Source organism: Henckelia pumila, unplaced genomic scaffold (genome assembly GCF_033568475.1).
Source record: "Henckelia pumila isolate YLH828 unplaced genomic scaffold, ASM3356847v2 CTG_80:::fragment_1, whole genome shotgun sequence".
NCBI classification, from domain to species: Eukaryota; Viridiplantae; Streptophyta; class Magnoliopsida; order Lamiales; family Gesneriaceae; genus Henckelia; species Henckelia pumila.
This window is the reverse complement of record NW_027331883.1, coordinates 438,314-466,210: the sequence shown is the minus strand read 5'-3', so window position 1 is coordinate 466,210 and position 27,897 is coordinate 438,314. Positions and strand designations below refer to the sequence as shown.

The window sequence follows — 27,897 nt, the reverse complement described above, 5'->3', positions numbered from 1 at the left end:
ACAACGTTTTTTCACTTGTCTATTAACATTTTTGTTGTAGTGCTTCCTCGAAAAAAACACAAAGTGTGATTTTTTGTTATTTTTTCTCACTGGATGGTTTTTCCACTAGTATGAGATGTTTTTCTTTTTTTTCTTTTAATCAACACTTACATGCACCAATATTGTTAGGTACGTAACGTCGTGTTTTTTATGAAAAATATAAGTATATGGCCACATTTGTTTTACCCCTTTTTTTAGTTTTCATAAATATAATATGTTACTTGTACACGAAATTTTAAAAAAAAGAAGAGGTTATTATTTTATGCATATTTTAATAACTAATAACGGGAAAATATTTTATAAACGAAAAAAAAAAAACATTAAAGCTAGCTAATAAATTTGTAAAACATGTTTTATTTATTAAACTCTACACGTCTGTTACAACCAGTCAAATTAATTAAACATAGTTTATTCATGAATATGGATTGAATTCTACGTGAAGGTAACTCATGATATCAGTCCAAACTGATATACAGCATTCTTAATTTTACGTACGTACGTTAATAATCATATAACCATATCTGTGGAGATGGCGGCATCGATCATGCTCCATATCGATGGCGTCAATGGCCACTCCATTATCTCTTCCTTCACCGCCGAATCACACTTGGTCCTCTTCGGCTCTCTCCCAAAATCCTCCTCCTCCTCCACCGCCACCACGACGGCGCCCGGAGGCGACACGTTCTTCGCCTGCTGGATCTCGAGGGGGAAGTTGAGAATCGCTTTCCTCCCTCGTAACTCGAACGCCGCCTTGTCATATGCTCTGGCTGCCTCCTCCGCGGTGTCGAAAGTCCCCAGCCAGATTCTGGTTCCCCTCCGGTTCGGGTCCCGGATCTCCGCCGCGAACTTGCCCCACGGCCGCTGCCTCACGCCTCTGTAATGCGTGCTCGACGACTGATGATCCGACGACCCGGCCGAGAACTCGATGATCCACCCGAATCCGCGCTTCGCCGCCGGGAGTTCGATCTTCAACGAAGGCTTCCTCTGATCGCTTCTTGCTCTCGGATAGTAATTATATTGACTTGGTTCAAGAATATAATTATTCTGAGATTCATCAAGTGCTGTATTAGTATACTCATGAGAACTACAGCTGGAAACAGAAGAACTGAACAAGCTGGTATTTCCGTAAAGATCATCGGCAATTAAAGAAAGTGGGGTGGGAGGATATTCACCCAAAAGATGCATCCTTATATTTTCAATGGCCGAAACCTCATCCGGGTTCGCCATTAAAACGAGCTTCGATTTGATCTGAGGATCAAGTACTTGGAAAGAAAAAAGGGAATATTTGGTACGTGGAAGCTAGTAGAGGGGAATTGCTAGCTTGTGTTTGTGTTTGCACATATATATATTTATAGGGAGCTAGAGTCTTTCATTAGAGGTTTCGTATGCTGTTTCTATTTCTGAGTTTTTGGTCAAATATCTTTGACTTTTTATATATTATTCACAGGAAAACTATGTTGAGTCGGTCTTCAGTGATTTTCCACCGTTGGATGAGATGGATTCCCGCCGAGATGGCATTTGGATTTTGAATTTCTTTTATTTAATTTGCCAAGCTTATTTAAAATATAATAATAGATCGGTACTTAACAACTTAACTTCTATCCTGGATGGTTCCTAATTCCCAGTCGGGTCGTAGGGCAGAAATCACATTCTTTTCTAGGATATGGCGTATTTCACTTGCCGGTGAAATTTTAATCTTTGGATCACGTGTAAATTTCTCAGCGACTTGCTTGATCTAATGTTATTAATATACATATTTTAGATGCAACATAGACTAACTCGATATCAATCGTAATCTTTATTTATTCGTCAATGATTGATTTAATTAAGAAAAAAAAATTGATTTATATATAAATCAATTGTGCTACGAATACATAATTCGGTTACACACACGGTTCAATGTTACATTTGAAATTACAAAATTATCTCACGGACGACACTTAAATATCTCTTCCTTAAAATAGTTTTATAACTTCGAAGATAACGTATAACCGAGTATGTGACTGGACATGTACATATATGATTTTTCATTAATCAATTAACGTTTTGAAAAAAAAAATATTCAACAGGTTTGGATCTCATCATGTACACAAGAATTTCTTTAAGATGTATCTATATACGGCGCTTAAATATAGAGGGTTTGGCATACCATACACTAATTAACTTGTTGGGAATATGAATCAAATTAACTAAAATATTCTTATTTGAAAACTTATGTAGTGTATAAAAGCAGAACTCAAACGCAAAAGCATTAATCTAGATGGATGACTTCATGAGCTTAATTGATTATTCATATTGTAAAATTGTGAAATTGACACCCGTTACTGCCTCTAATTCGATTTTTTTTAAACATTTGGTACACGTATCTTAAGGTAGCGTTTACCATTGATTTGATTACATCGATGAATAATGTTGTGTGATTATTAAAATATTTGAATGGGATGAATTGATAAATAATAATATTTTTGGGTTGATTGATTAAATTTGAGATTAGGTAGTGAATTACGGTTTTGCTCTTGGCCGTCTTTGAATTATATGGATAAATAATGATAATAATTATTATTATCAGAAAATGACATATTAGTCATTTCAATCACATGGAAGAACCGATCGCAAATTGTTACAAGTAGTCAGTGCAACCAAATATTATAAGTATTAACAATAATATTGCGTGCGTTAAAAGTTCAATTTCTTATACTAACATTTAATAAAAATGAAATACATAGTTTTATTGGACTGGTGTAATTTATAAGTTACTGCATTCACACAGAAAAGTAACACTGATATATTCTCTTGTCGTCACATATATTATGAATCCAATTACTAAATAAATCCTAAGTTAACATATAATCTATAATCTACACAATTGCATCCCGACGTGTTCCTAAAAAATAAGAATTAAGTAGTTTTTTTTCTTAAAAAAACATTTAAAATTAATAAAGCACACATGATTCTAGCGTTCCTTGAAAAAAATAAATATTAAAGTGGTTTTTTTTAAAAAAAAATAAAAACGAAATATATTAGGAGAGAAAATAAAATACAAATAAAAATGTGATATATATAGTTAGTGTGATTTGAGAATTAATTAAAAACACTATCATACCGAAGTTAGAGTATAAAAATAGTTTAAATTTAATAAATATTACCGGATCATGATACACGTAATGCTTATGTTATGTTTTCTAAAAAAAAAAATTGCTTATGTTATGTGAAAAAAGAATATTAGAGAAAGAAAAAACCTGTTTTAATTTAAAATGAGAATTATTAAATTTTAAAATTGAAATGATAGAAAGGTAAATAAACTATAAAGTAAGAGTCATTTCCAAATGAGTATAAATAATAAGTATATCCAGATTTATCGGGATTCAGGACGATATACAATGAGAATTGTCATTAAACTTAGGTTACTGAAAAATATATGTTGACCCAAAGTCAACACCTTCACAAATTATTCTATATCATGCTCCAACTATTTAATAAGCGTTTACATTGCAATATACTTTCCCCAGGTTCTCTCAAAACACACACACAAAAAAAAAGAATTATTTGCCCAAGGTCTCTTATAATAAGGACAAATATGTGCGATTATATTCATACTATGAAATACACATATTTCATATTTGCCGACGGTTTGTTTCACTTAAAACATTGAATGATTTCTTTCCATCTTATTAAAGATGCGAGATTTTAAAAACAGATTGATCTATGATATGACACAAGAGCAAGTTACAGACCGTAATTTTCTAAGAAAATATTCTCTCATGTATTTCAAAAAACTACTCCTTCGAATCATCTCTTTTAATTTTACACACGCATATGCACGTGAAACCATTGCTAGTGTATGTTTTTAAGATTGTATTTATGATATTTCACTTAATTCACCATGGCCCTAAACAATGGTTATTAATCATATATATTGCTGGTCTTTAACATACAAGCACAGGATAAATTTATCTCTTTTAGTCAAGATACGTTGGTCAAGCCCATGATTGCTTTGAATTTTGGATATTCAAACAAAACCACCCCTTCTTCTAAATTTTTTAATAGCAATAATACATCAATCAATACATCAAAGTTGTGCTTGATAAAAGTATTTTAAATTCATGGATTTCAAATACACTTTTATTATTTAGAGAAATAATATCGTAAACCTCAAATTCACTTTTTTTTATGTTCATATGGTAATTCATGATAGTTACGATGAATTTTAAGTTCATCCAATAAAGTGGTGATTTGCAATCCATTTTAATCCATCTAAGTAATGCGTAAATAATAAAGTTATGAATTTAAAATTTTTCTATGTTTCATTGTTAACATTAAAATTATAATCAAAATTCATGGATTTAAAATACTTTCATCCAAACGCGACATAAATTAATGTCTAAAATTTATAAAAGTTTATTTGATGATTTGCATGTCAATGGATAAATAATAGTAACAGAGGCCCGAGACTGGCATTCATTTTTAAACAACTATATATGTACTCATCACTTGCCTTTTCCTCGAAGGCACATGACAGAAAACTTGACTACATATTATTCTATATATATTTGTTTTCAAATTCCTCGCTTATTTTAATCTTTTGGGTCAATCTTATTGGACTATCAGAAATCCTGCTATTTCGATCTTATTTTTGACGTATTGATCACAAACATTGTTCCCATCAAGGATTTAAAAATGTTAGATAGTACCCGGGTGGTCATCCGCCGCCTAACGTGTGGACGTCTAAGCTATCTGTATTAAAATAAAAAAATATAAAATTGATCACATCATTTTTTTTATATCAATTACACCAAATTAGATCTGTTGGAAGGAATAAATATTTAGTGAGACGGATCAATTATACTCATAAAAACTAATATTTTTAGCATAAAAACTAATATTTTTTATGAGTAATTTAAATAAAAGATCTATCTTATAAAATTAACCTGTGAGACCATTTTATCGGGCTTTTTTATGATGGAATAAATCCATTACGATGTAAATTATTTGTCATCCTTTTGACTTTTTCTTGCTTCGCACATTGTGTCAAAGAATCGACTTCTTATATAAATATCAAGTGAAATATACATATAAATACAAAACGTAAAATATAAAATATTGAAGAGTAAAAATTTCAAATCGCATTATTTACCCAAAAATTTGTTTGCGTACTAAAAACGAAATATATTATGTGATATCATTATCACTAACCTAATACTTTTTTAAATGATTATCACATTTAAGATTTAAAAAAAGTTCGTTTTGAAACTATTAAAAAAAAAGAAGCCATTTTCTCAATATATAATGTTCAAAATACATGTTCCTAAGAAACATTTTAAACACAACTAGAAAAAACATATTTAGAATTTATTTTTTTCCTTTGTCGCCCACTAAGTTGAATTCCACGGGGAACACTAAAATGAAACTTTAAGCGCAAATTGAAAATTTTATAAAGCAAAGATTACATGCGCGCGACCGGAGTTGTTCTTTATATAGAGGTGTTATTCTTCTACGTATGTGCATAAAATTAACAAATTTAAAATTTCTTACAATTATTATTTTTTGTTAATATATATTTTTTTAAATAAGATATACTGATAAATTCGGGGAGAAAACTTTGTTTCCCACTTATAAAATAAAAACCCTATAGTGGAATGTTAGTTTATTTTAAAAAATTAATATACTCTATCTTTTACTTTATAAGAATAAGAATTTGGGATTATTTTTGAAGATTAATATTTGAAAATTCAATTTTTCTAATAAAGAATTCCTTTCAATAAAAAAATAAATAAATAAACAAGCGTCTTCACCCTTCAAAAAGTTGTGTTCTTTGTTACCCCATGGATAGCATGGCAGGTTGTGATTGATTCAAATTAATTGGCTCCAATTGATTTTAACCAATCATGAGGGGACATTGCCCATGGGATAGTATCACGTGGGCAACATGAACAAAACTGTTTTTGAATCCTTTTGTAAATATATATGGACTTGGTTGATTAATAATGAAGTGTTTTTTTCGTCAAAAAAAATATTTCATTCCATGTTACGTTTCCTCGTCCTCCTATTTTCTTTTAAAACCAAGAAAATTATCAATAATTTTTTTTTTGAGTAAAAAGATTATCAATAAGTTGACATTGAGGTTACATGCATGGTAATATATATTTAATATTTTGACTTCAGAAAACTTTCATCGGATACTCCATCTAATAAATAAGGTGAACTATATTAACATCGGGCATCTTGTAACAAAAACTTTTATATATTAACATCCGACTATCTTATAAATTAATTTTATAACAAAAATTTTATGAGACGGTTTTATGAGAGATAATTAGCAAAATGATTTGGGTCAAACTTTTTGTTTTGAAAAATAACATTCTCTAGTGTATTTTAGTTTACTTTTCAACCTGGTCAGACTCATGAAAAATTATTATTTTTTTATGTCAAAAATTTTAACCCCTCTCACGAATATAATTCTGTGAGATTAAGAGACATACTCAGATCTTATATATTAGGTCTCCAAACTATATATCACAAAGCAACCCCAAAATTAAATATAATTTAAATGATGTGATTAGATTAATGATTAAATAATTGTTTTAAATTTGATAAAATAAATAAAATTAATTTTTTTTCCTTCCATGCATGTTTTCACAATCACGCAAACTGTGAGCATAGTGCTTACATATACTATATGGTAATGGAGATGTGGTGATATACAGTATGGGACAAAGTACCCAATTGATTTTTAATTGGTTATTCCTGGACTAGTTCAAACTTCAAACAAAGATATATTACGCAACCTTGAATTTTGTTTTCAAAACATTCTTTTTTTCTCTTTTTTATTTTTTTTACACCCATGTGGGGCCCCGTGGCCAATAAAAAAAAAAAAGATAATTGGGTCCTATCCATGGGCTAGTATCTCATGGGTGCCCACATGATTTGCACCAATCACAAACTTCCACCTACCCCATGAGGTAGGATCGAACTAACCATAAAAAAAATGGCACGCCACCCATGAGTACTACCCCATGGGTGACATCGATATTTTCGTGTTTCATCGAGAAAATTTCATCTCTTTGATAGTTACTAGCTAGTTGCCCGCCCCACATGGGTGCCAATAAAAAAATGGCACGCCACCCATGGGTACTATCCCATGAGAGGCATCGACATTTCCGTGTTTCATCGAGGAAATTTCATCTCTTTGGTAGTTACTAATTAGTTGCAAATGAATAAAAGATTAAAAATATAAATAAATGGAATGAATCTCACTTGGTACTAGAAGGATTGACTTATTAAAAGATCCTTCCACAAATATAAGCAAGATTAACATAATATAAATTTGAATTAATTTTCACAGAGATTAATATGGATGGATAGGATTGGATGCGATAAAAAAAAAATAGTGATTATTCTCTTTAATTGTGCGGGACAAATTATCTCAGACTAGGTAAGAATCATGGAAGCAAAGCCAAATATAATGAGATGATTTGCAGACAGAAATCATGGATTGATGATTAGAAAAAGAAAGTATGAATTCAGAAAATTTATTGCATGAACTTTAGGAGTAACAAATTCTAGGTGCGGTTATAAATCAAGACCAAAAAGTACACTAGTGAGAAAACTTGAAGTGGCCAAAGTTACATTTGCTCTTATTGACTGACTCTCTTGTGCCGATTCCGCACATGTTACTGCACAACCATATGATCACCAGCCCTTGATGGAAATATGAATATACCGCGCGAGGATACAAGCGCAGAGGACGGAAATGGAATGACAACTTGTGCTGATGAAGTGTGAAATGGTTTGATACCAGCGCGATCATACTGTGTAATGTGGATTGACGTCGATATCTAATCCCCTTAGCTTAGCAAATGATTCCACTCTTCCTTTCAAAGTATGGAGTTCCCTCAACCTGCATGCACACAACTTTTTTCAATGCAGTTTCACTCAGAGAATTTATGTAGCTGAAAAGAGCTGTGACAAACATCGTATATCAATTACCATCACTTCGGATTTTCGAAAAAAAACTCTGTTTATACCACGTTAACCATGCGGAAGTAATGTAGGTTCAAATCCTTGTGTTTGAGTAAATAAACTATACATAGAACACCTAACATGATCTCGAATCTTTGGGAAAAGGTGATTCTAGCATGTTATTAGAGTCATCATGTGCTATATGTTTTATCTAGTTGATCTTGGGTACTGATTTTTGGGCCATTGTTGCCTCGCCCGTTTATGCATGAAAGTACAAAAACCATTGCTGGGTAATCTTTTATGAGCTCGAATTTTTAGGAAAAACTTTGAAACGGAGAATTTCTTTTTTACTGACCTTGCAATCTCTGCGCGTCTTCGAGCTTCCTCGGCCATGATGTTGATGTCCCTAAATGTGTGTTTGTCTGCAAACATTTTGGCCTCCGCCGACTGAAGGCCATGACGTGTTCGCTGTTCGGTTGCCCATGCTGCCTCCCGGGCTTCCTTACCAAAGTCCTTTTGAGATGTAAAAGCGGTCTACATAGGAAAAAATCAACTTGCATTAAGAGCTGATCTATGTGAAAATACAACTTCATGGGAGCATGAATCAACAAAAGTTTTCTACAGCGGTTTAAGTCTTAACTGGTTAGTACTTTGTTGCTATTGTAACTGTAAAAGGGTTGTATCCTATAAATATAATCAACCCAAATTACAGTAGAAGTACAATATGGAAAGTCGCGGGTTTGACTAACCCTTTGATTAAGCAACAGACCCCAAGCTCTCCCGCTCAGTGCATATCGAACAGCAAATTTAATGGGATCAAGCAAGAAATACGTCACAATATTATACAACCATATCACAGCTGTCCAACCCCATCCGATTTTCATGATTCCAAATAAATCGCATGTCACCACCGCAGATAGCAAAGTTGCAACCTGTAAACATATTACACCGGCATCAGTATGCAAACTGTTAATCAAAGCAAAGACAAAACAAACAAGCAAAACCTTTTTCGGTATTCTTACCAATTGTGCAATGATAAATGCACAAACTAGAAGAAAACCAGGTCTTTCAGTGAAGGACCATCCTCTGGAACGTGTCACAAAGATTAAAGCTTGGCTTATGGTGCTGACTTGAAGATAAACAGCAGATGCCAGTTGGGCTTTTAGTTCTTTGTTACTGTCGTCCGTTAGATAACCCATGTGCTTACTAAAATCTTTCACATTGAAATGGTTCTGATAAAGAGTCATAAATTATGAGAAGCAAGTTATGAACTATAACAAGATTGGATAAAACAAATCAGAGTGTTGCAGTTACCGCGAAAAAAGAGGTTTCATAAGCTAAATGGAAAAATATAACGGTCATCAAAGCTAGGTAGCTTCCTAAAACAATCCCTGTAGCAAAAATTTCACTCAATTTCCATGAGTCAGGAGTCGGAGATGGCTTGACTCTGTCTTTTGATATCGTCATAATAGTACCTGAAGAAAAGTCAGCAGATTTAAGAAGAAAAATATAGAAATACATGAAATGCATCCATATTAATCGTGATATTAGATTTGGACCATTGCAAGTTAAAAATCGGAGGCTCTTACCATCATTAAGAATGGCAATGACAAGAACCATGAATGGTGGAAAATCAAATCTCCAAAATGCCGTTAGCAACAAAAATCCCATCTGTTAAGTGAGCAACACATAAAGTTTAAACGTGCAATTCAGCCCAATAAAAACCAAATTCACAATGACATAACTCTATAAAGTCATGAAGCAAAGTGGCTTACCACAATACGTATTGTGATCGACACAGCATATATCTGAAAAGGAAATAGAACTAATTAAAAAGTTTCAAATAAATCTTACATACTTTTAGGAATGTATGAATTGATTCTGTCTTACCGTATAGTTCTTCATCCTTTGGAATATGGCACGGCTGGTTAAAACAGCACTAATAATAACACTCAGCCCTGGTTCTGTTAAAACTATATCAGATGCACTTTGCGCAGCATCCGTGGCATCAGCTACTGCAATTCCAATGTCAGCAATCTTCAGTGCTGGCGCATCATTGACACCATCACCAGTCATTCCACAAATGTGCTTTCGACTTTGTAATATCTTGACAATCTCGTACTTGTGTTCTGAATTCAAGGAAAAAACTTGAAAATACCTTAATGGTGAAGGTTTTAAAGTTTTGCGTCATAGTTAAGACAATTTACCAGGAAAAACTCCAGCAAAACCATCAGCTTTTTCAATGAGTTCTTCAACTGGCAGAGCTGCAACAGATGAATCTTTATGGCCTCCCAGCAACGACGAGGAAGGGTACATGTTTGTGCCCATTCCGAGACGTCTTCCTGTCTCTTTACCAATGGCTAATTGATCGCCTAGAAAATTTTCATCACCATTAATTATGTGGATCATGTAAAGTTGCAACATTGTATCCTCTTCACGATGTTGCAATTAAACCAGAGATACAGAGAGCAGACAAGGATGAGAATAACTTTAACCGCTATCCAAAATGAGAACTAGCACATGATCTTTTGCTTTAAAAAATTTGCTAGCAACAATGGACACCTGTAATCATCTTGACACTAACTCCAAGATCAAGAGCTTTTCTTATTGTTTCAGCACTGTCGTGGCGTGGAGGATCAAATAGAGGGAGAAGACCAACAAATTCCCATGGCCCACCGGAACTTTCCTTAGTACCTTCTGGTACTACCTGCAGGAAGAATAAATCCATAAGCACATGAAGATGGAATGAAAAAATCTTGAAATTTTACAAGATTGCGATGGAGAATCTACCTGGCGTGCCACTGCAAGTGATCGGAGACCTCGCTCAGCAAATTTATCTATGATTGAATGCACTTTCTTTTCAATCTCTGACTTGTTGCATGCCAAGTTCAGAATCTACAAGTCCATCATATACTAATTTTTCAGTTCCTTCGGCCTAATGCCGTGGTCACGTTTTTTTCAAATAGTAAAATTATACAAACATAATTACTAGATCAATTGCATACATGGGCTGATCTATTCAGGCAAAGGTGAACATTTATCCTGCCTGACATTTTAAAAAAGCTAAGTTTTACCTAGAAATTTTTTTATTTTGTAATATCTTTGGCCACCAAAAGATATCTTTTACATTTTTGCCTATCTCAATCTAAAATCTTTTTAAAGTTACAGATTTGTTTTGGAAAGTACCGGAAGCAAGCAACTTACTGAAATAGGTTTATATTCACAGCATAATTTCATAAATAGCTTAGTGCACGATGATACCTGCTCCGGTGCACCTTTGCTCACTCTGTGCATTACACCAGCACTATCTATGTAGGTAAGTGCTGTCCTTTTGTCAGTCGGATTGAATGGAAGGAAGTGAACTTCTGTTATTCCCGCTCGTGCCTAGCATAAATAAAATAAACATTAATTATTTCTAGATAGTCATTAAATGATGACAAGACCAGAAGCAGAAGATTATGAAGAACTTACTCGAAAATTCATATTTACCAATTGTCAACAGACAAAAAAATCTCACATACTGAAAGAACTATTAGAAGTCAAATAAGAATTTTTTTCAGATGATCGAATACCTCTTTAGGATCATCCAACATTGATACAATTGCACAGTCAATAGCATCTTGATTTTCCAGCCTCGAGGCTCTTGCAGCCATCAAGACGACCATGTCTCTATCAACGTCTTTTGGAAAAACCTATCATGATCAGTATGATGATGTTGACAACATTTTAATGAAGTAAAAGTCGAATAAGCCAAGAGGAAAATCTTGAACTATTCCACTCTATCAGTGAATTTAAGCACATTTATCCGTTCAAGTAAAATAAATTCAACCTCAATTAAACTTTTGTCCACCGTCAGTTTGTTGAGAGTAAGAGTGCCAGTTTTATCACTGCAAAGCACGTCCATTCCAGCCATTTCCTCAATTGCCGTCATTCTTTTTGTTATCGCACCCTGTCAAGACACGGTTTTATCAAATTTTGAAGTGATCCCGAATCATTTCGTACCATAAAGGCTTCCATGCGCGTGATCAAATATCAAGAAATGCATTTGGTGTGCATTGCACAGAATAACTAAGAAAAAAACCACTCCATATTTTACCTACCTGTTGAGAGAGGCGGTGGGAACCAATTGCCATGGTGACAGAAAGAACTGTTGGCATCGCAATGGGGATTCCGCCGATCAATAGAACAAGAAGGTTATCTACGGCTTCACGGTAACCCCTATGTTGGCCCGCAAATATCACAATAATTTCAATCACCATTCCAGTGGCAATTGAACAAATGCAGAAGTTACCAATCGAAGTCAAGACCTGAATGATAGAAGAAATGTAGTATTTCAAAACATTTTCACAGTAATCAAGTCTCAAGACACTAGGAAATGAAATAAATCGTTCTATGGAATTTTAAATGAATTAGAACTTGTGCAGACCTGCTGAAAGTGTCCAACATGGGTAGTGTTTTCCACAAGATGAGCTGCCTTTCCAAAGAATGTATGCACTCCAGTTGCTATCACAACTGCTTCGATTTCACCTTGCTTACATGTGGAACCTGAATACACACCGTCGCCAGGATTTTTGCTCACCGGAAGTGACTCTCCAGTTAATGCAGACTAAAGATAGAAAGGAAGAAGATTAGGTGTTGAAAGCTTCAATTGAAACTAGTTGAAACCACATTCAAAGCAATGGGACACACAAAGTTTGAAGGATGTATCTTATTGGCAATCATATAGGTCACTGTTCCAGTTCCATTCCAATATTATGGAAAGGTAAAAAATATTGAAAAATCTCTAAATCAGTAATATATGTAAATTTAACAATCGGTTTTCAAATTGCCAACAGCATCATACAGAAACTACAGAATGGAGACCTTTAATCCCATGCCAACCATGAAATCGTTGTGTCGGGCAAAGATGCCCAGAATGTTACATTTTTCTGAGTCAGCCATTTCATTGAAAACACAATCTACAAATATAACCAATTATTTTTCCTTCGCATTTCTTTGCTTCTTTTTTGTTTTATTTTTGGGACTTAGATTAGGAGCACCATATATATCACAACATGTTAAATTCTTACCCAAAAAAATTCTCAAAAGATGACATTTTCAAGTATTTTGCTATTACCTGATCAATTTTGAGTGGATCGCCTTGGAGCAAACGTGCATCTGCAGGAATGATGTCTCCTAATTTTATACTAATTATGTCTCCTGGAACCAACACAGAAGCATCTTCTTCACTCCACTTTCCATCTCGTAAAACCTAGTTATATACTTATATGATTAAATTTTCTATGAGATAGACCTTGTTAAAAAATAAGATATCTTTGCATTCAAGAAAATGCAAAACAGAATAATAAATCCAAATTTTCCTATAGCAGACCTTAGCCTTGGGAGCCAACCGAGCCATCAAAGCTGCAGCTGCATTCCCAGCATTGTTTTCCTCTATAAAACTTATAGTTGAATTCACAATAAGAAGTGCAAGAATTCCGAAAAAATCACTGTAATCAACTCCCTGAAGCATGAATTGAACATCAGTATTTAGGCATAGGCTCCATATTATTCCATGCTCATTTTACAAGTACTTATAGAGTGCTGAATCTCCTTTGGGTTTACCTTTCCATGTGGAATAGCGATAGCCATGATGGCAGCTGCTTCCATAACCCATGACAAAGGATTCCACATAAATCCAAGAAACTTGAGTATTTTACTCTCCTTCGGGTAATATAAAGACCGAAAGATCAGACAGGCCAAGGAAGAAGTCTTATAGATGCACGAAATAGCATTGTATAGATGAAAGTGGCAAGAGAAAAGATGAACAAGTTCTGGTCTACCTCTTTTTCTTCAAGTTTATTATATCCAAACACTTCCAATCGTTTTTGAACCTCAGCAGAGCTAAGGCCCGCTTCCGTGCATTTCAACTTTTCGAAAACTTCTTCAATAGGAATATTCTCCTGCCATAAGAAAGTGTCTAGATCATTATAGTGATAAAAACCAATATCTAGAACTAAATTCCTAGCCAATCAGAGAAATTAAAAGCAGTAGTAAATAAATTATGTGCATATCTTGCATTCCTAAACATAAATGGTAATATTCAATTCTATCCTCGCATTGTTGGTAATTTGGTGTGAACATTTGAGTTGCTAAGAGATCATACAAATCAACGAACCTAATATATCGTGACGAAAGTGCTCCATGTTCTGCTATTGTGATAAATTATCAATGAACACGTTCCATTATGATTGTTCTCCATGCGTACAAGTAACTATAAGCATATTGTACTCAATTGATATCCAAAATTATCAGATAGCATCAATTAGTATCATAGTCTACCTCACTTTTGACTCATAAATGATTATATTGAATCTCACCAAATCAACAGTTTCATTATTGACAGCTTCCATGGCGATTGTGGTTTTATCCATCTCCATAGCAACCGGTTTGGGTTAAGCACCCCGTGGCTTCTCTATAACAATCCGCAAAAAGATTACAAAAATTAAGAAATTGAAGAAATGGCAAGGAAGATAAGCACCAACCAATCAAGAAAATTTGAGTACAAAATATATTTAAGCACCCGCGATGGGAAAAGATACTAAACTCCAAAATTTGTTCTTTGCCTCAATTTTACTTTTTCTGCTCATTGGACACAAACACATGATTCAGTTGCATAGATTGAGTCCTATAGTCCACCAAACACATCTCAAAATGCTTTGTTTCCTCCAAACAAACATAACATGTGCATATTTTATAGCACGAATCTCATTTTTGAAATTTAACAACTATTCCAAACGGCACATCATCACAAAGCGTCACACAAAAACAGTTCTTGAATCACATTTTACCAAAAAAAGTTCCCGCGATATTCCAAGTTAAAGAACAAAAGATGGACTATAGTTTATCTCCTTTAATCACAACAGTAAACAAGAACATATTTCGAAAATCAACGTAAGGTGTCACGAACTCGTGCATAAAAATCAAAGCCCACACTGAAAAACCATGATACAAGCAATCAGCAATTCAAGATCATCAAAAGTACCTATGAATCAGCCCAAGTGGAGGGATTTCAAGAAAAGCAAACCCCTCTCTCTGGAAAATGTGTAGCAGCCGGATAAACCACAAATGGTCCGACAATGTGAGCGAGAGAAGCAGCAAAACATTCATGGAATATATATAAGGTAGCACAAAGACAATGAATGAAAATGCGGGCATTGGTTGTATCTTGGATGAGTCAAGCGTTGCTTCTGAATGTCCGCCTACTATAAGAATCCTCGAGACCGGAAAAGGGCGGTCTGTCTTGAGTCGAACAAATCACTGAATCTTCCAAAATGCATGTAGTCCAAAAACACACAAGGATAAAATGTTTTTTTTTAAAAAAAAAAAGGGTTTGGAAACTTCACAGCAAAAATGTATACGGTAAATTGCTCAAAAATCAAACATGTTTTGCTCAGCAAGCTCTGACCACTTTTTTGTACATTTTTTGTTAATTTGTACCACATCTTTATATAATTTTGTACCACATGATATATGATGTTGTACCACATTTTATGATTAGGGAGCCCAAAGCAAAACATGTTTGCATTTGGGGATTTTTGGACAAATTGCCCAAATTTATATGATCAGTGGTGGACCAACACGAAAAAATATTATTTTATATCGAAATTATTAGTTTTTGTTATAAATGAGAATTAAATTAATAGTATAAATATGTGAGACGGTCTCACGAAAAACCAGTCGATTTTTTATTTATTTATTTATTTGCTTTGATTTTAATAGATTAGTCGTTAGAGATTCGTTGAGTTTTATTCAAACTCGACATACGAAAACCATTTCAAAATTCGGGAGACGACTCGATTCATTTGCAGCTTAAGCCGATTTGGGGGGTGTGAGTTTTGTCTTATATCACCACATGATTTAGAAATTAATTGGCACTAATGTTAATGTAGAATAAAAAAAAATCGTGAAATAAGAGTTTGAATGTGATTTTTTTAAGAGCCAAATGGGGATGACATCTTCAAAATCACTTGAATAATCTTGTATGTTGGGAAATGTTTACGTCTTTTGTGTGACACTTTAAATATATCTTTCACATCCAATAATTAACCATTTGTTATGCAAAGCAATTATATCATTTAAATACTTTTAAAATTAATTAATTTGAAAAAAGAAAGCACATAGAAGGGCCATTCGAAAAGGGATCCTGATAATAACTCAAAAAAAGCGGTTGATAATATTTGTTATGTAGTGAGTATGTTAATTAAAATATTACAGGTCCCGTCGCATGCAAGAGAATTTGTATAAGTCGCAACAAGAAATAAGCCAAAAGAAAGTGTAGTACTAGTCACGTACAAATTATTTTGTTTCATTGTGAACGATATATGATAATTATCAAGGTGGAAATAGTTTTCATATAAAAAAAATCGAGACGAAATACTAAAATATTTTGTTACTATTAATTAGTAATAAATCCAAAGTAAATTAAATATTAAGACTAATATCTTTATTATCTTATAAAACTTCATCTGCACATAGAAATCGATTTGGTTCCACTTGCTTACACCAAAATCAAATTACGAGTATACCTTAAAATATCACACTCTACTTCATATCATCTCTAGGCAAAATGGTCAGAATAATACACATTCTTTCATGTAATCACATTTAACTTCAAATTTAAAATTCAAAATTCAAAATTAAAGAAACCGATTCACGTCATTTTCTTCCGTAAAAATTATTTGATTTGATCATTGTTTTAGCACACGCATCATCTGCGTGTGCATCTTTTTACTAGTATTGATTAAAGATCAAGATAAGAGTGTACGTGTTTGCAAAATATCATATTGTTGTAGAAGTTATTAAATTTAAAAATAATGAAAAAATGACAAAAAATCATAAATATGTAATATTTGAAAACAAACGTGAAGATAATGTTTGATAAATAAATAATTTTAACATTAATTTTTCATTAAAATCATTTTTGTAGAAACAAAATCAACATTTAACTTGCTTTTAGCTTCAAGTAAGACTGAACAAAAATTAACACGTATAACTAATTTTTTTAAACCAATTAAAAGTCAAGAATCACTTTATTCGGTTATGGTTAATTTCCCCATGGATTGGCTTTCGCGCACTCAATTACAATTTACAAGCACGCACGCATGAAATGGATTAATTGTAGCAACTACCGCATGGATGATTCAACGTACAAGAATTTAATTGGGTGATTAATCCGAAGGTCACATAATTAATTACTTGTATTATTATTGTTGTCCTTTTGTAGACGTGATCAAACATATGTGCATTCACATATAATTAAAAAAGTTAAGGTACCAAAATTGTACGTACATAACCAAGATTTCTTAGGATTTAACATCAGAAGAGGACAATATTAATCTATGCAAGAAATGCTTAGGAGCCAAATCAAGGCACCTGGTTGGATATTGAGATCTAATTCAATAAAATATATATATATATATATGATTTTTTAGGGAGAAGTTGTCCTTTTATTTATTGACTTAATTGGCGTTTGCCCGTATCCTATAAGAAGACGGAACAATATCACATTCATATCTCTTACGGATATAGAATAATAAACTAATGGCAGGCAACGATATGTATACAAGAAGCTCTTTTGTACATATATATATCTTGAGAGCTGTATAACAACTCTATTTTTAGTTATCTTCGAGGTAAAGGATGTGCACATATGTATTTGTTTATTTATTAAATTTGAGTCATGTACGAGTAATCGATTTCATCTGTTAATGTGATATCAAACTTTATATACACATATATATATAGAGATTTGAATTTAAGGGTGGTATATCGTACTATATCGTATCGAGAATCGTACCGCATATCATATCGAAATTACAGCATACAAAAAAATTATACCAATATCATACCGAAAACATATAACTAACACAATTATTATGTCAAAATTTTACGGTATATCTAGATTTCGATGTGGTATCCGTATATACCGTTGTATATCGAAAAAATATTATATATATATTTTTTGAGTCAAAAATATTATATTTTTTAAAATTTAGAAATTTATTCTTTAAAACATATATATATATATATATTATATAAAGTTAGGTATTACCATGGATAAAGTTTTCTATATCCAAAACTCGATCCATTCATGATTCTAAAAATAAACTCGACCTAGTAAAATTATACAAAAAATCATATGAAACGATCTTATGAAACGGTCTCAAAGATTAATTTTGTGATACATATTTTTATTTGACTCGACCCATGAAAAATATTAATTTTTATGTCAAAATTATTATTATTTTATTATAGATAAGAATCTCAAACAGACACGTCTTGTGAATATAAATTCATGACATCATCTAAAAAAAATTGCTACTCCCAAAGACGGCCCGGCCAGGCCCGTCACATAATTTAAGTGGGTTGGGTTGAATTTTTTTCAACCCAACTAAAGGCGGGGGCCGCGGCTGGCCTGAATTTTTTTAAAAAAAATTATTTGGTGATATATAGATGTATTTTTTTTAATAAAAGTTGTGATTTTTATTGTATTATTAAGGTAGTGTTTGGGAGAGCTTTTAGGAAACACTTTTAATTTTTTTTCTTCACAAAAATTTGAAATTTTGTGAAGAAAAAGCTTAGATGTGTTTCCTAGAAACTCTCTCAAACATTACCTATTTACTTTATATAAAATTTTGTGAAGAAAAAACTTAGAAGTGTTTCCTAGAGCTCTCCCAAACATTACCTATTTACTTTATATAAAACTTATACGTGTGAAATCAATAATTAGAAATTTTATTAATATGTTTCTATTAATATTTATGAAATAAAATAAAATTTATAATTAATTATAATGTTTTTTATTTTTATTTATTTATTTTTATTTGCATCGAGCCAATCCGCGGTCGGTCCGCCTAACCCGCAACCCCTTGGTTTGGGTTGAGGATTTTTAGCCCGTCGAAATAGTGGGCCGGCCCATTCTCGACTTGCCAAATGATGGATTTTTGGTGGATCGGCCCGCCTTATTATGGATTGACCTGTCTGACGGCTCTAGTTGAAACGAAGAAAGAATTTGAAATCATAGATGCGAAGACAGGCTGAACCCAACCCAAGTAAGAATAGATTTTCATATATGTAATATGTCGAACCAAACTATCACAGCCCAAAGAAAACGTGAAAACTCGTTTTGATGTGACTCATAGGCCCAACAACATAATAACCCATATAAATGAGTTTTTTTAGTACTCCAAAAGCGAGATTTTTTATTTTTTATTTTTTTTTGGAGTTGGTAAAGAGATTGTTATATAATTGAGTCTCGAACCTCATATCACGTCTCAAACTTGAGAACATGATGTTAGATGAGCTATAAGACATTGGTCTCATAAGTGAGTTTTAAATCCACACTTATATAGCCAATAAATTGTAGCTCGTCTGACACCAAAATCACAAATGAGGGATGAGATCTCGATCTCGATGCCCAATTGTAAGTTATAACAAAAATCTCTTCCCCAACTCAAAAAAAAGTCCACACTTATGTTTTATTAATATTAATATTAGCCTATTAGGTGGTGTTTTTTCTCAAATTTGTTACGTTTGATCTGTTTAATTATAAGAAAATCAACGAAAACTGAAGCAATTAAGATAACATGCACTTTGATAAATGAATTTCCATTTATTAAAATAAAATAATTGAACCAAGTTAATGTCACCGACCTCGATGACTCGCTCTCCCATTTTAAAATAATAATAATAATAATAATAATAATAATAATAATAACAACAGTGATAGAATACTCGTACCGACTGGTTATATAATATTTGGATTGAAACACGAGAAGTGCATGTGTAACAGTAAGGAATGGATAAAGCAAAGGATTTTCAGATTTTGGCGACCAATATTTTCTTCAAGCTAAAATCCTCGGCGCTTTCGATCCATCTCGGCCCCTTTGTCCGAACGTGACCCCGCTGCCTTTTGCGGACCCACGTGTTATGCATTTCACTTGATTAGTTTGTGCGTTTCTGCTTAGATTTTTTTAAGTAGAGTTCATTGCTGGTCACTTTCAAGCGAAGCCCATTTCCCACCACATGTTCTCCTTTGCTACAAATCCACTTCTTGATTTTTGTCATTTAAAAATGTGGGATGCTTCATGCTCTTGATTATCCTGTATTGTTTGTCTTTTCTACTTTTTCTTCTTTCGTACCTTTTGCCTGTTGTCATAGTTTTTGCCAAAGGGTGAACTGTGAACTGTGAACTGTGAAGAATCCCAAGAAATTTTCTTGCTTTCACGCAATAATGTCGAGGGATTCTTGGAATATTTTCAGGGAGGGGTAATATAATATTGTTTCTGTTAACGTGGGATTGTTCATATATACGCATTGGATTGTCAGTCATCGGTTGATTTGTGGATCAAGGGTGAAAGATTTTGGGTTCTAATTAATGGCTCTTAATATTTTTAACTCAAAGTCAATATCTGCCGGTTCAGAGATGATGCTTTCGAACCCTTTACTAAACTCGAGACATTTTGTTAAAGGCAGTCCACTGTGGTGTTCCTGCAGAGGTAAAACTCCTGATTCCCAAATTCCCAAGAGGAAAAGGGGCGTGCTTGTGTGAAGAAACCATGCATTTTTCATTAGATATTCTGTTTATTCAATCTTTAGCAAGTGTTCAATGATTGTTTTTGAAATCCTTTTTGAGAAACTTTTTGCTGGGAATCTGAAAATTTGTGAGGTTATTCTTGGAGAATATTGATTAATGGCTGTTAAACAAATATTAGTCCCATCCCTTACTAAGAATGCCTTGTGCATATCTGTTAAGAGCAACAATTGATCTTCCCGATAGGTATTGAGGCTGGTGTAAGTTATAAAATGTTTGAGTTGCACTGTTACCACAAACTTTAGTTTTCAGTCCTATTGTACATGTTCGGTCTTATAATTTGTGCTAGATTTAAGATGATGTATCAGTAAAAAAATACGTTGAAACAAGGGAAAGAAGTCATGGAATGTGATAAATTTGCGGCCTGCTGCATTTTCTATGCACGTTGCTTATTATTTCTCTAGCTATGTGATTTGTCTTTGATGGAAACAGAGTATGCAAAAAACCTTTGTGCGGTTCCTGTACTGTCTTAAGAACAAAACTCTTTTTGTTTTCCTGTTTTCTGTGTCTACAGCCTATATTCCAAGGGCTTCATATTCAAGTACTCCACAGAATACCACCTCTGCAGTTGGACAACATGATTATATAGACTCGTATTCATATCAAATTGATAGGTTAAATGGATCGAGTTCAAGTGCCTTCTTTAAAAAGATCGATATACTTGATGCATTTGACGACGAATATGGTGGAGTCATGGTAAATCCTGAGAGATTGCCATCCAATCCCAATGTGTTTGCCCGGGCACTTCGTCTGTCAGTGCACCATTGGAAAATAAAGGTATATTCTCTTGTGTAGTACCTCAAACTTCACTTGCATTCTCATATGGAAAAGGCTTGAAATTTTCAGTTTTATCTGTCACCACGTTTGCACATCCTTGTTGTGCCCAGTATTTGACTCGAGTTCTATATAATTATTGCCTTAATCCATGTATTTCAATCTATTATCCATCAACTTGAGATTGTTCAATCAACTCCGGCATATGAAGTATGGCTTTAATGTCATGTTTCTTAGTTGCTTAGTTTGAAGTTGGCCAAATTTTTCCTTCCATGAACTTTGATTTTCATTACACGGCTTTCAGTTTTCTTGAAATTGTATTTTTCGAGGGTGTAAGTAATCTAAAGCTAAATAATTTTAGGGAAAGAAAGGAATTTGGTTGAAGCTGCCTCTTGAAAAATCTGATCTTGTTCCTGTGGCTGTAAAGGTAACATCCGCAAACTTTTAATTGGACAATATCCAAATAATACCAAACAATCTCTACCTATTCTGCCCAGCATTTTCAAATTACATACCTAAATCGTATCGGTTAGCTTTACACAGGAAGGATTCATGTATCATCATGCCGAAAGATCATTCGTGATGCTGACTTTCTGGATACCGGACGGACCATCCCTTCTACCATCTAATGCCTCTCATCATGTTGGAGTCGGCGGTTTTGTGATCAACGACAAAGATGAGGTTATTTTACATTGCTTAATGACGATCCAATCCACTATATAGTATATTCCCATACCCCTCATTTTTTGAGCTGGCATGTTTCTAACATTTCACTTGGTTACGATGTTGACCTGAAAATACTTGTAGCAGTCCTATGTCTTATGGATCAAAAATTAAATCTGTTTGAAGATTTACTGAAATTATGTTTCGTTTTTCAATCAAACAGGTGCTAGTAGTGCAAGAAAAACACTGTGCTCCCGCTCTTCATGGTCTATGGAAAATACCTACTGGTTTCATTCTCGAAGTATGTTTTATTCCTCTCAAGTCTCAAGTGATTATTTATCCAGGCACTTGTTTCGCTCACCTGTACTAATCTTAGAATTTTTGTCAGTCGGAGGAGATCCATTTGGGAGCTGTAAGAGAAGTAAAAGAGGAAACTGGGGTACGTAAGATCACTTATTATTAGCTAATTTCTTTATCAGTCAATTCCTCTATACCATACCGTGCTTAGATGTGAAGCGTGATATGAATTTCGCTGTCGTGCCAGATTGATACTGAATTTGTGGAAGTTGTAGCTTTCAGGTAAAAAACTAACTGCTTCATGTATTCAAATGTATAGTACTGCAACCTTCAAGAATTTGTCGAACATAAATATGGCTTCTAATGCCCCGAGTACTTTTCAATCACATAATCAACCTTTCATGTATTTCACACCAGGCATGCTCATAATGTTTCTTTCGAGAAATCGGATCTGTTCTTTGTCTGCATGTTGAGACCACTGTCATCAGCAATCAGAGTTGACGATCATGAAATCCAAGAGGCCAAGGTAACAATATCATCTGAAGGGATAATTTTTTTGAGTAATCATTTAATAAGTAATTGCTCGAGATTCATTTTAAACTGAATTTATGCGTTTGCATTGCGCAGTGGATGCCTCTCGACGACTTTGTGAATCAACCGTTGATCCAAAAGGACAGCATGTTCAAGAAAATCATTGACATTTGCACTGCACGGCTTGAGAAGCGATATTGCGGATTATCTGTGCATCAATTATTCTCTAAGTTTGATGGAAAATTATCCTCATTGTACTTCAACATCGTCAGGGACTGGAACTCTGACTGTCGAGCTGAGTAAAGAAAACCTTTCACTACAAAATCTGTGCATATGAATGTGATATAGTTCCATGTAAATATAGTGTTTGCGGTTGATGGGTCTTTTTCTTTCATACTGAAGTATTGGTCTATCTTATGGTGTTAACATGTCTTTGTACAGCATATATATAGAAATTATGATTTGAAATTTTTTCGACCTTCGTCGACCCGACCGTTTCATGTTTTATGTAGATCAACCCTTTCTAAGTTAACCCACATTTCATGAAGCAAAAATTAGTTTTGGCAAGTTTGATGTATTGCAAGACTTGCTGTTTCTGGAAATCCTTTGAATTTGGGAAGGTATCACTGATCCAAAGCGTGGCAGTTTGGTTTTCATACTAAACAAGCAATATCTATTAATTGATGCTCGAATGTTAAAATGTCCCACGTCGGCTAGATAGAGTTTCTGGGAATCCTTAACAAGAAGAATTCAGGCGAGTGTTGTGCAAGGGAAAAGCATGTCGTGAAATGGAGATAAGCCAAAATCCCAACTCATTAATTGAACGATAAATGTGTATTGTCGTAAACATGTTCTGCAAGCTTTGATCTAGTTTTTACCAGATTCAAGCATCAGCCAAGTTTATGAGAATAACGATCGCTTAAAATAAAGGATAAAAATCACAACCCGAGCAGAATGAGAATTCAAAAAAAAAAAATGTATACAGTAATATCTGATGCCAAGGAAACATAAATCTTTCAGCACCTCAGGCCTTTCCAGCTCCAGCATGCTGTGTAGTCAATTTTCGGATCGACTCGATTCTCTGTAATCTGATCTGCTCGCGGAACTTGGCTATGAATTCATCGGCTTTCTTGTCCACGTCGCGTCCTACGTCACTAACATTGTCATCGGCTGCAGTTTCTTCATTGTCTGAACTCCCTTCAGAGCAATCATCTTCGGTTTCTACCTCCGGCTCTTCATCTGTGAGCTGTGTTAATACTTTCTCATCGAACTCGTAGGTCTCTGCTTTCGGGAACTTCACAGGATTGGCAAACTTTTCATTGGTTTTAAATGTTCGAACAGACTTAGCCCTTAACTCGGGGCTAGGATTTGTTCTTCTTGACTGTTGCTCCAATACACTGTCACCCAATTTCTCTTGAGGAACACTTCTCACGCTTCGCCTCATGACCTTCTCAGAGGAACTTTTGTCATCTACAAATATGCTCGAATTCGATTTATTCAGTATAGGGAGAGACGGTGGTGGAGGTGCTGGTGGAGGAGAGGAGAAATTCTTTTTCCTTGCCACATCTTCGCCGTTTTTCGCAAGGGATTCGGATGGAAAGGAAGGCAAAGGAGAGAGCTTTTTTGGTGATGAGATAGACATTGATGACTTGAACGATCTAGATTCTAGCAGTTTTGAGACTTCGTCCTCATCTTGCTTCATCTCCATCCTTCCCGACCTCGATCGCCATGGAATTGGCGAGCGAAAGACTACATTTTCCTCCATTTCCCCCTCCAAACTTTCAGATCTCAGCCCTTCTGAGCTCCCATTTCTTGAAATTCTTGATGTTGGCGAACTGAAAGCGGCATTTTCCTCCTTTTTGCCATCCAAAGTTTCAGGCTTCAACCCTTCAAAGTCCCCATTTCTTGATTTTCTTGAATTGGTGACAAATCTCTTTGAACTAGTCCGATTAAATGAACCCTTTTTCCCACCTAAATCATCTACCAACTCCACCTCTTTGGGATCCAAAACCCGCTGTTTCAAGCTCCTAACAGGTAATAACAAAGGCTTTTGGCTGATTCCTGGACGGGAATCGCTCTCCTCTGTAACACCAGAGCTTTCTTTAGCCACCAACACAACGGGTTCTCCTCTCAAGTATTGAGAATTCCATGTTTCAACCTTATTTTCATCGATTACAGTCTGGTTTTCAGCTTCATCATCAAAAACAGATGAAACTTGAAGCAACTTAGACACATAAGAATGTGCATTGTCAATGTTCAAGTTGTTATCTTTCTCCGTCCCATCATTTTTCTTGCTAAATAACCCATAAGACACAGCTATACCCACAAAAACTAGCTGCAGAAGCTCCCAACTTCTAGCATTTATGGTTTGGTTAATGAATTCAGGAGCTTGTGAAGGAAAGAATGGAAGCAAAACAAAGAAAATTACAACAATGCCAGCTTTGTACAGAAAATGGTTGAAAAACTTACTCGTGCCAGCACGATCCGAAGAGATTTCTTGGACTATTTTTTGGGATTTCACAGTTTGAGAAACTGCATCTGCCATGGAAGAATTTACAGAAAATAAACTCGGTTTTGGATCTTGGATAGCCTTGCAGAATGTTAAAGAAGAATTGAAAAGCAGGAGCGAAGTCTTAGAGGCTAAGCAAAAGGCAAAGAAAGTGGAGAGAGTGGGGAGAAAGTTTTTGGGAGTCGTGAGCTATTTTCAAGCTATGCTTTTCCTCCTATTAACTGTAAAGAATCACTGTCTTTGATTTTATAATATCTTTTTGAGTACATAATTTTCATCACATGCATCAAACTAATGTAATCAATATATTATGAAATTAGTTTCCAATGTAAAATGAACAATGATGCTTACTAAAAAGTATGCAAAAAAAATGCAAAAATATGAAAGTCAGAAACATAATAAAATAAATAATATAACGTTAGTTTTTAGGAATATAGAAATTGGGTTTTGCGAAACAAGATTGGATTTGTGGGGGGGCAAATAGGTTGCGTGGATGTGTGTTGGATTCTTCTTTTGGAGTGCGTACGCTAGCTTTTCTTATTAAAAAACTTGAATGTATTTTCTTGGAGGGTATTCTTTTCTTCACTTGCTCCTCCTCCTCCTCATCCACATTCTTCAATCAATTTCATAGGATTCTGTGTAGGATGAGATGATGATTAATCGGGTCAAAAAGTGTATAAATAGTAGTTAGAGTAGATTAAAAAAAATTATATCATCCTCATTTTAGTTAAAAAAATTGAATTATACATTCTAATGAGACCGTATTCTTTTAGATGTTAAATGAATTTTAATATAAATAGTCATATTTTGGTTTCAAAAAAAAAAGTCATATTTCAAATGTTTTTTTCTCATTTGGCTAGAAGTAATTTATTTATCGAGACTAGATTTTTTTAGATGTTGGTTTAGAATGCACAAACTTTTGCATGAAATTGGGATACGGACATTTTCCCTAGAGAGATGTATTAGTGTTGTATAGGGGTGGTTCGCTACGATATACCGCATACCTATCGAAAATTTCGGATATCGAAATTTTTGATGCTGATACCGTACTGAAAATTTCGGTATGACATAAATCCTTACCGATATCGTACCGTTCGGTACGGTATCGGTATGATATCGTGTATACCGATTTTTTTAAACTGTTTTTAAAAAAAAATATCGGTATACGCGGTATCATACCGATACCGTGTATACCGATTTTTTTTGATATACCAAAAATTTGAAAATCTTATACCGATACCGATACCAAAAATTTCGGTATATACGATTTTTTTCGGTACGATAAAGGCGGTATGACGGCATTTCGATATTTTTCGTCAGCCCTAGTGTCGTATAGATAAACTTCTTATGAGATGAGTTAATTCGATTTTTATATATAATGATAAATAATAATTTTTTTATCCTTACTAGTTACTATTAATGTATACCAAGAATAATGATAAAGTGATGATAATTTTTAATGAGGATAAATTTTGTTTTTGTTTGGTAGTATTTTTTTATGTGGGGATAAAATGATGTTCCAAATTTTAAAGACCATTTTATCCTTTTGATTACCAGTAGAACTTGACCCATTTTCATAATGATAACTTTTCTTCAACATGAGAAAATCAAAGCTCCCCAAGTTTTCTTGTGTGAAATCTTAGATCTGGGCTATAAGAAAAATTCATCTCCAAACAAAGATCCAATATCTGATGTCGAAGAACCGGTAAGTATTTTTCCTTCTCGTTAAATGCAAACACGTATTTTCAGATCTAAAGCATTTTTCCTCCCAAATCGTAACAAATTTTATGCAAAGCATTTTTACGAACCGATTTCGAAAGCTATATGTCGACAAAGATTGACATTTGAAAATAAACAGAGATCATTTTCCAACCGAAGCACATAGCAAATCTGGAGAAATGACGGAGAATGGGATTTTTTTTTTTCGGGCAAAGGGCATAAGAGTCAATAAATTCGATTTTGGTACATTGTACACATCGGATAAATTAATAACAGGGGTATGAGGTGATTTATTAATGAAGCATTTTTCATCTGATACAGTACTTTATCACGAACCATGAGTTTAAATGAAATGATTAAAAAATCAATCAAACGTGAGATAATTAAATAATCAAGGCACAATCCGGGCTATCAAACATAGCCTTACTATATTATAATAGTTAAGCTCATTTTTTTTGAAAAAAACATAGTAGCTAAACTTATTAGATAAATTACATTTGGTCATTTTAATAGATTTTCAAATTCATTCTTATAATTCTTTGAATATATTTAATAATTAAGAGATAAAAAAATAATTTATCATTAAAAAATTTCTCACCTTCTCTTCCGACTTCCCACTATCCAATTATCATAATTTATAATTATCATTATCCCTTTACCCATTAACCTACTTTATAAATAAATTCAAATTTATAAAAATATATTTTGTGCACATGCAACGCAACGCATATACTTCGGTGTACTAGTATTAATTATATTTGTAACCAGCCGA

The 27,897-nt window shown here is 33.8% G+C and overlaps 4 protein-coding genes across 4 annotated transcripts; 1 reads left to right on the top strand and 3 right to left on the bottom strand.

Annotated features, from left to right (window-relative positions):
• Nucleotides 1-373: 373 nt before the first annotated feature.
• LOC140873775 (ethylene-responsive transcription factor 5-like) lies at nucleotides 374-1,346 on the bottom strand. The gene has a single exon (XM_073277022.1). The coding sequence runs from the start codon at nucleotides 1,264-1,266 to the stop codon at nucleotides 547-549; it is 720 nt and encodes a 239-aa protein (XP_073133123.1). The 5' UTR covers nucleotides 1,267-1,346; the 3' UTR covers nucleotides 374-546.
• Nucleotides 1,347-7,615: 6,269 nt separating this feature from the next.
• LOC140873633 (plasma membrane ATPase 1-like) lies at nucleotides 7,616-15,210 on the bottom strand. Its single transcript, XM_073276823.1, has 22 exons — nucleotides 15,023-15,210; nucleotides 14,358-14,452; nucleotides 13,821-13,940; nucleotides 13,603-13,701; nucleotides 13,370-13,501; nucleotides 13,115-13,249; nucleotides 12,425-12,604; nucleotides 12,099-12,305; nucleotides 11,828-11,947; nucleotides 11,571-11,690; nucleotides 11,260-11,382; nucleotides 10,789-10,893; nucleotides 10,561-10,705; nucleotides 10,206-10,370; nucleotides 9,889-10,127; nucleotides 9,774-9,806; nucleotides 9,588-9,669; nucleotides 9,313-9,473; nucleotides 9,021-9,230; nucleotides 8,748-8,930; nucleotides 8,354-8,532; nucleotides 7,616-7,936 (listed from the first exon to the last, which is right to left on the bottom strand). Exons 2-22 carry the CDS (start codon nucleotides 14,415-14,417, stop codon nucleotides 7,843-7,845), a joined length of 2,892 nt encoding a protein of 963 aa, XP_073132924.1. The 5' UTR covers nucleotides 14,418-14,452; nucleotides 15,023-15,210; the 3' UTR covers nucleotides 7,616-7,842.
• A 4,659-nt stretch (nucleotides 15,211-19,869) lies between these two features.
• On the top strand, nucleotides 19,870-23,368 carry LOC140873647 (nudix hydrolase 8). The gene is made up of 9 exons (XM_073276847.1): nucleotides 19,870-20,537; nucleotides 21,147-21,409; nucleotides 21,768-21,833; nucleotides 21,950-22,087; nucleotides 22,293-22,370; nucleotides 22,458-22,508; nucleotides 22,614-22,648; nucleotides 22,784-22,892; nucleotides 22,994-23,368. The coding sequence occupies exons 1-9, from the start codon at nucleotides 20,417-20,419 to the stop codon at nucleotides 23,198-23,200; spliced, it is 1,068 nt and encodes a 355-aa protein (XP_073132948.1). The 5' UTR covers nucleotides 19,870-20,416; the 3' UTR covers nucleotides 23,201-23,368.
• A 335-nt stretch (nucleotides 23,369-23,703) lies between these two features.
• Nucleotides 23,704-25,609, bottom strand: LOC140873763 (uncharacterized). The gene has a single exon (XM_073277005.1). It carries the CDS (start codon nucleotides 25,440-25,442, stop codon nucleotides 23,922-23,924), a length of 1,521 nt encoding a protein of 506 aa, XP_073133106.1. The 5' UTR covers nucleotides 25,443-25,609; the 3' UTR covers nucleotides 23,704-23,921.
• Between the last annotated feature and the right edge of the window lie 2,288 nt (nucleotides 25,610-27,897).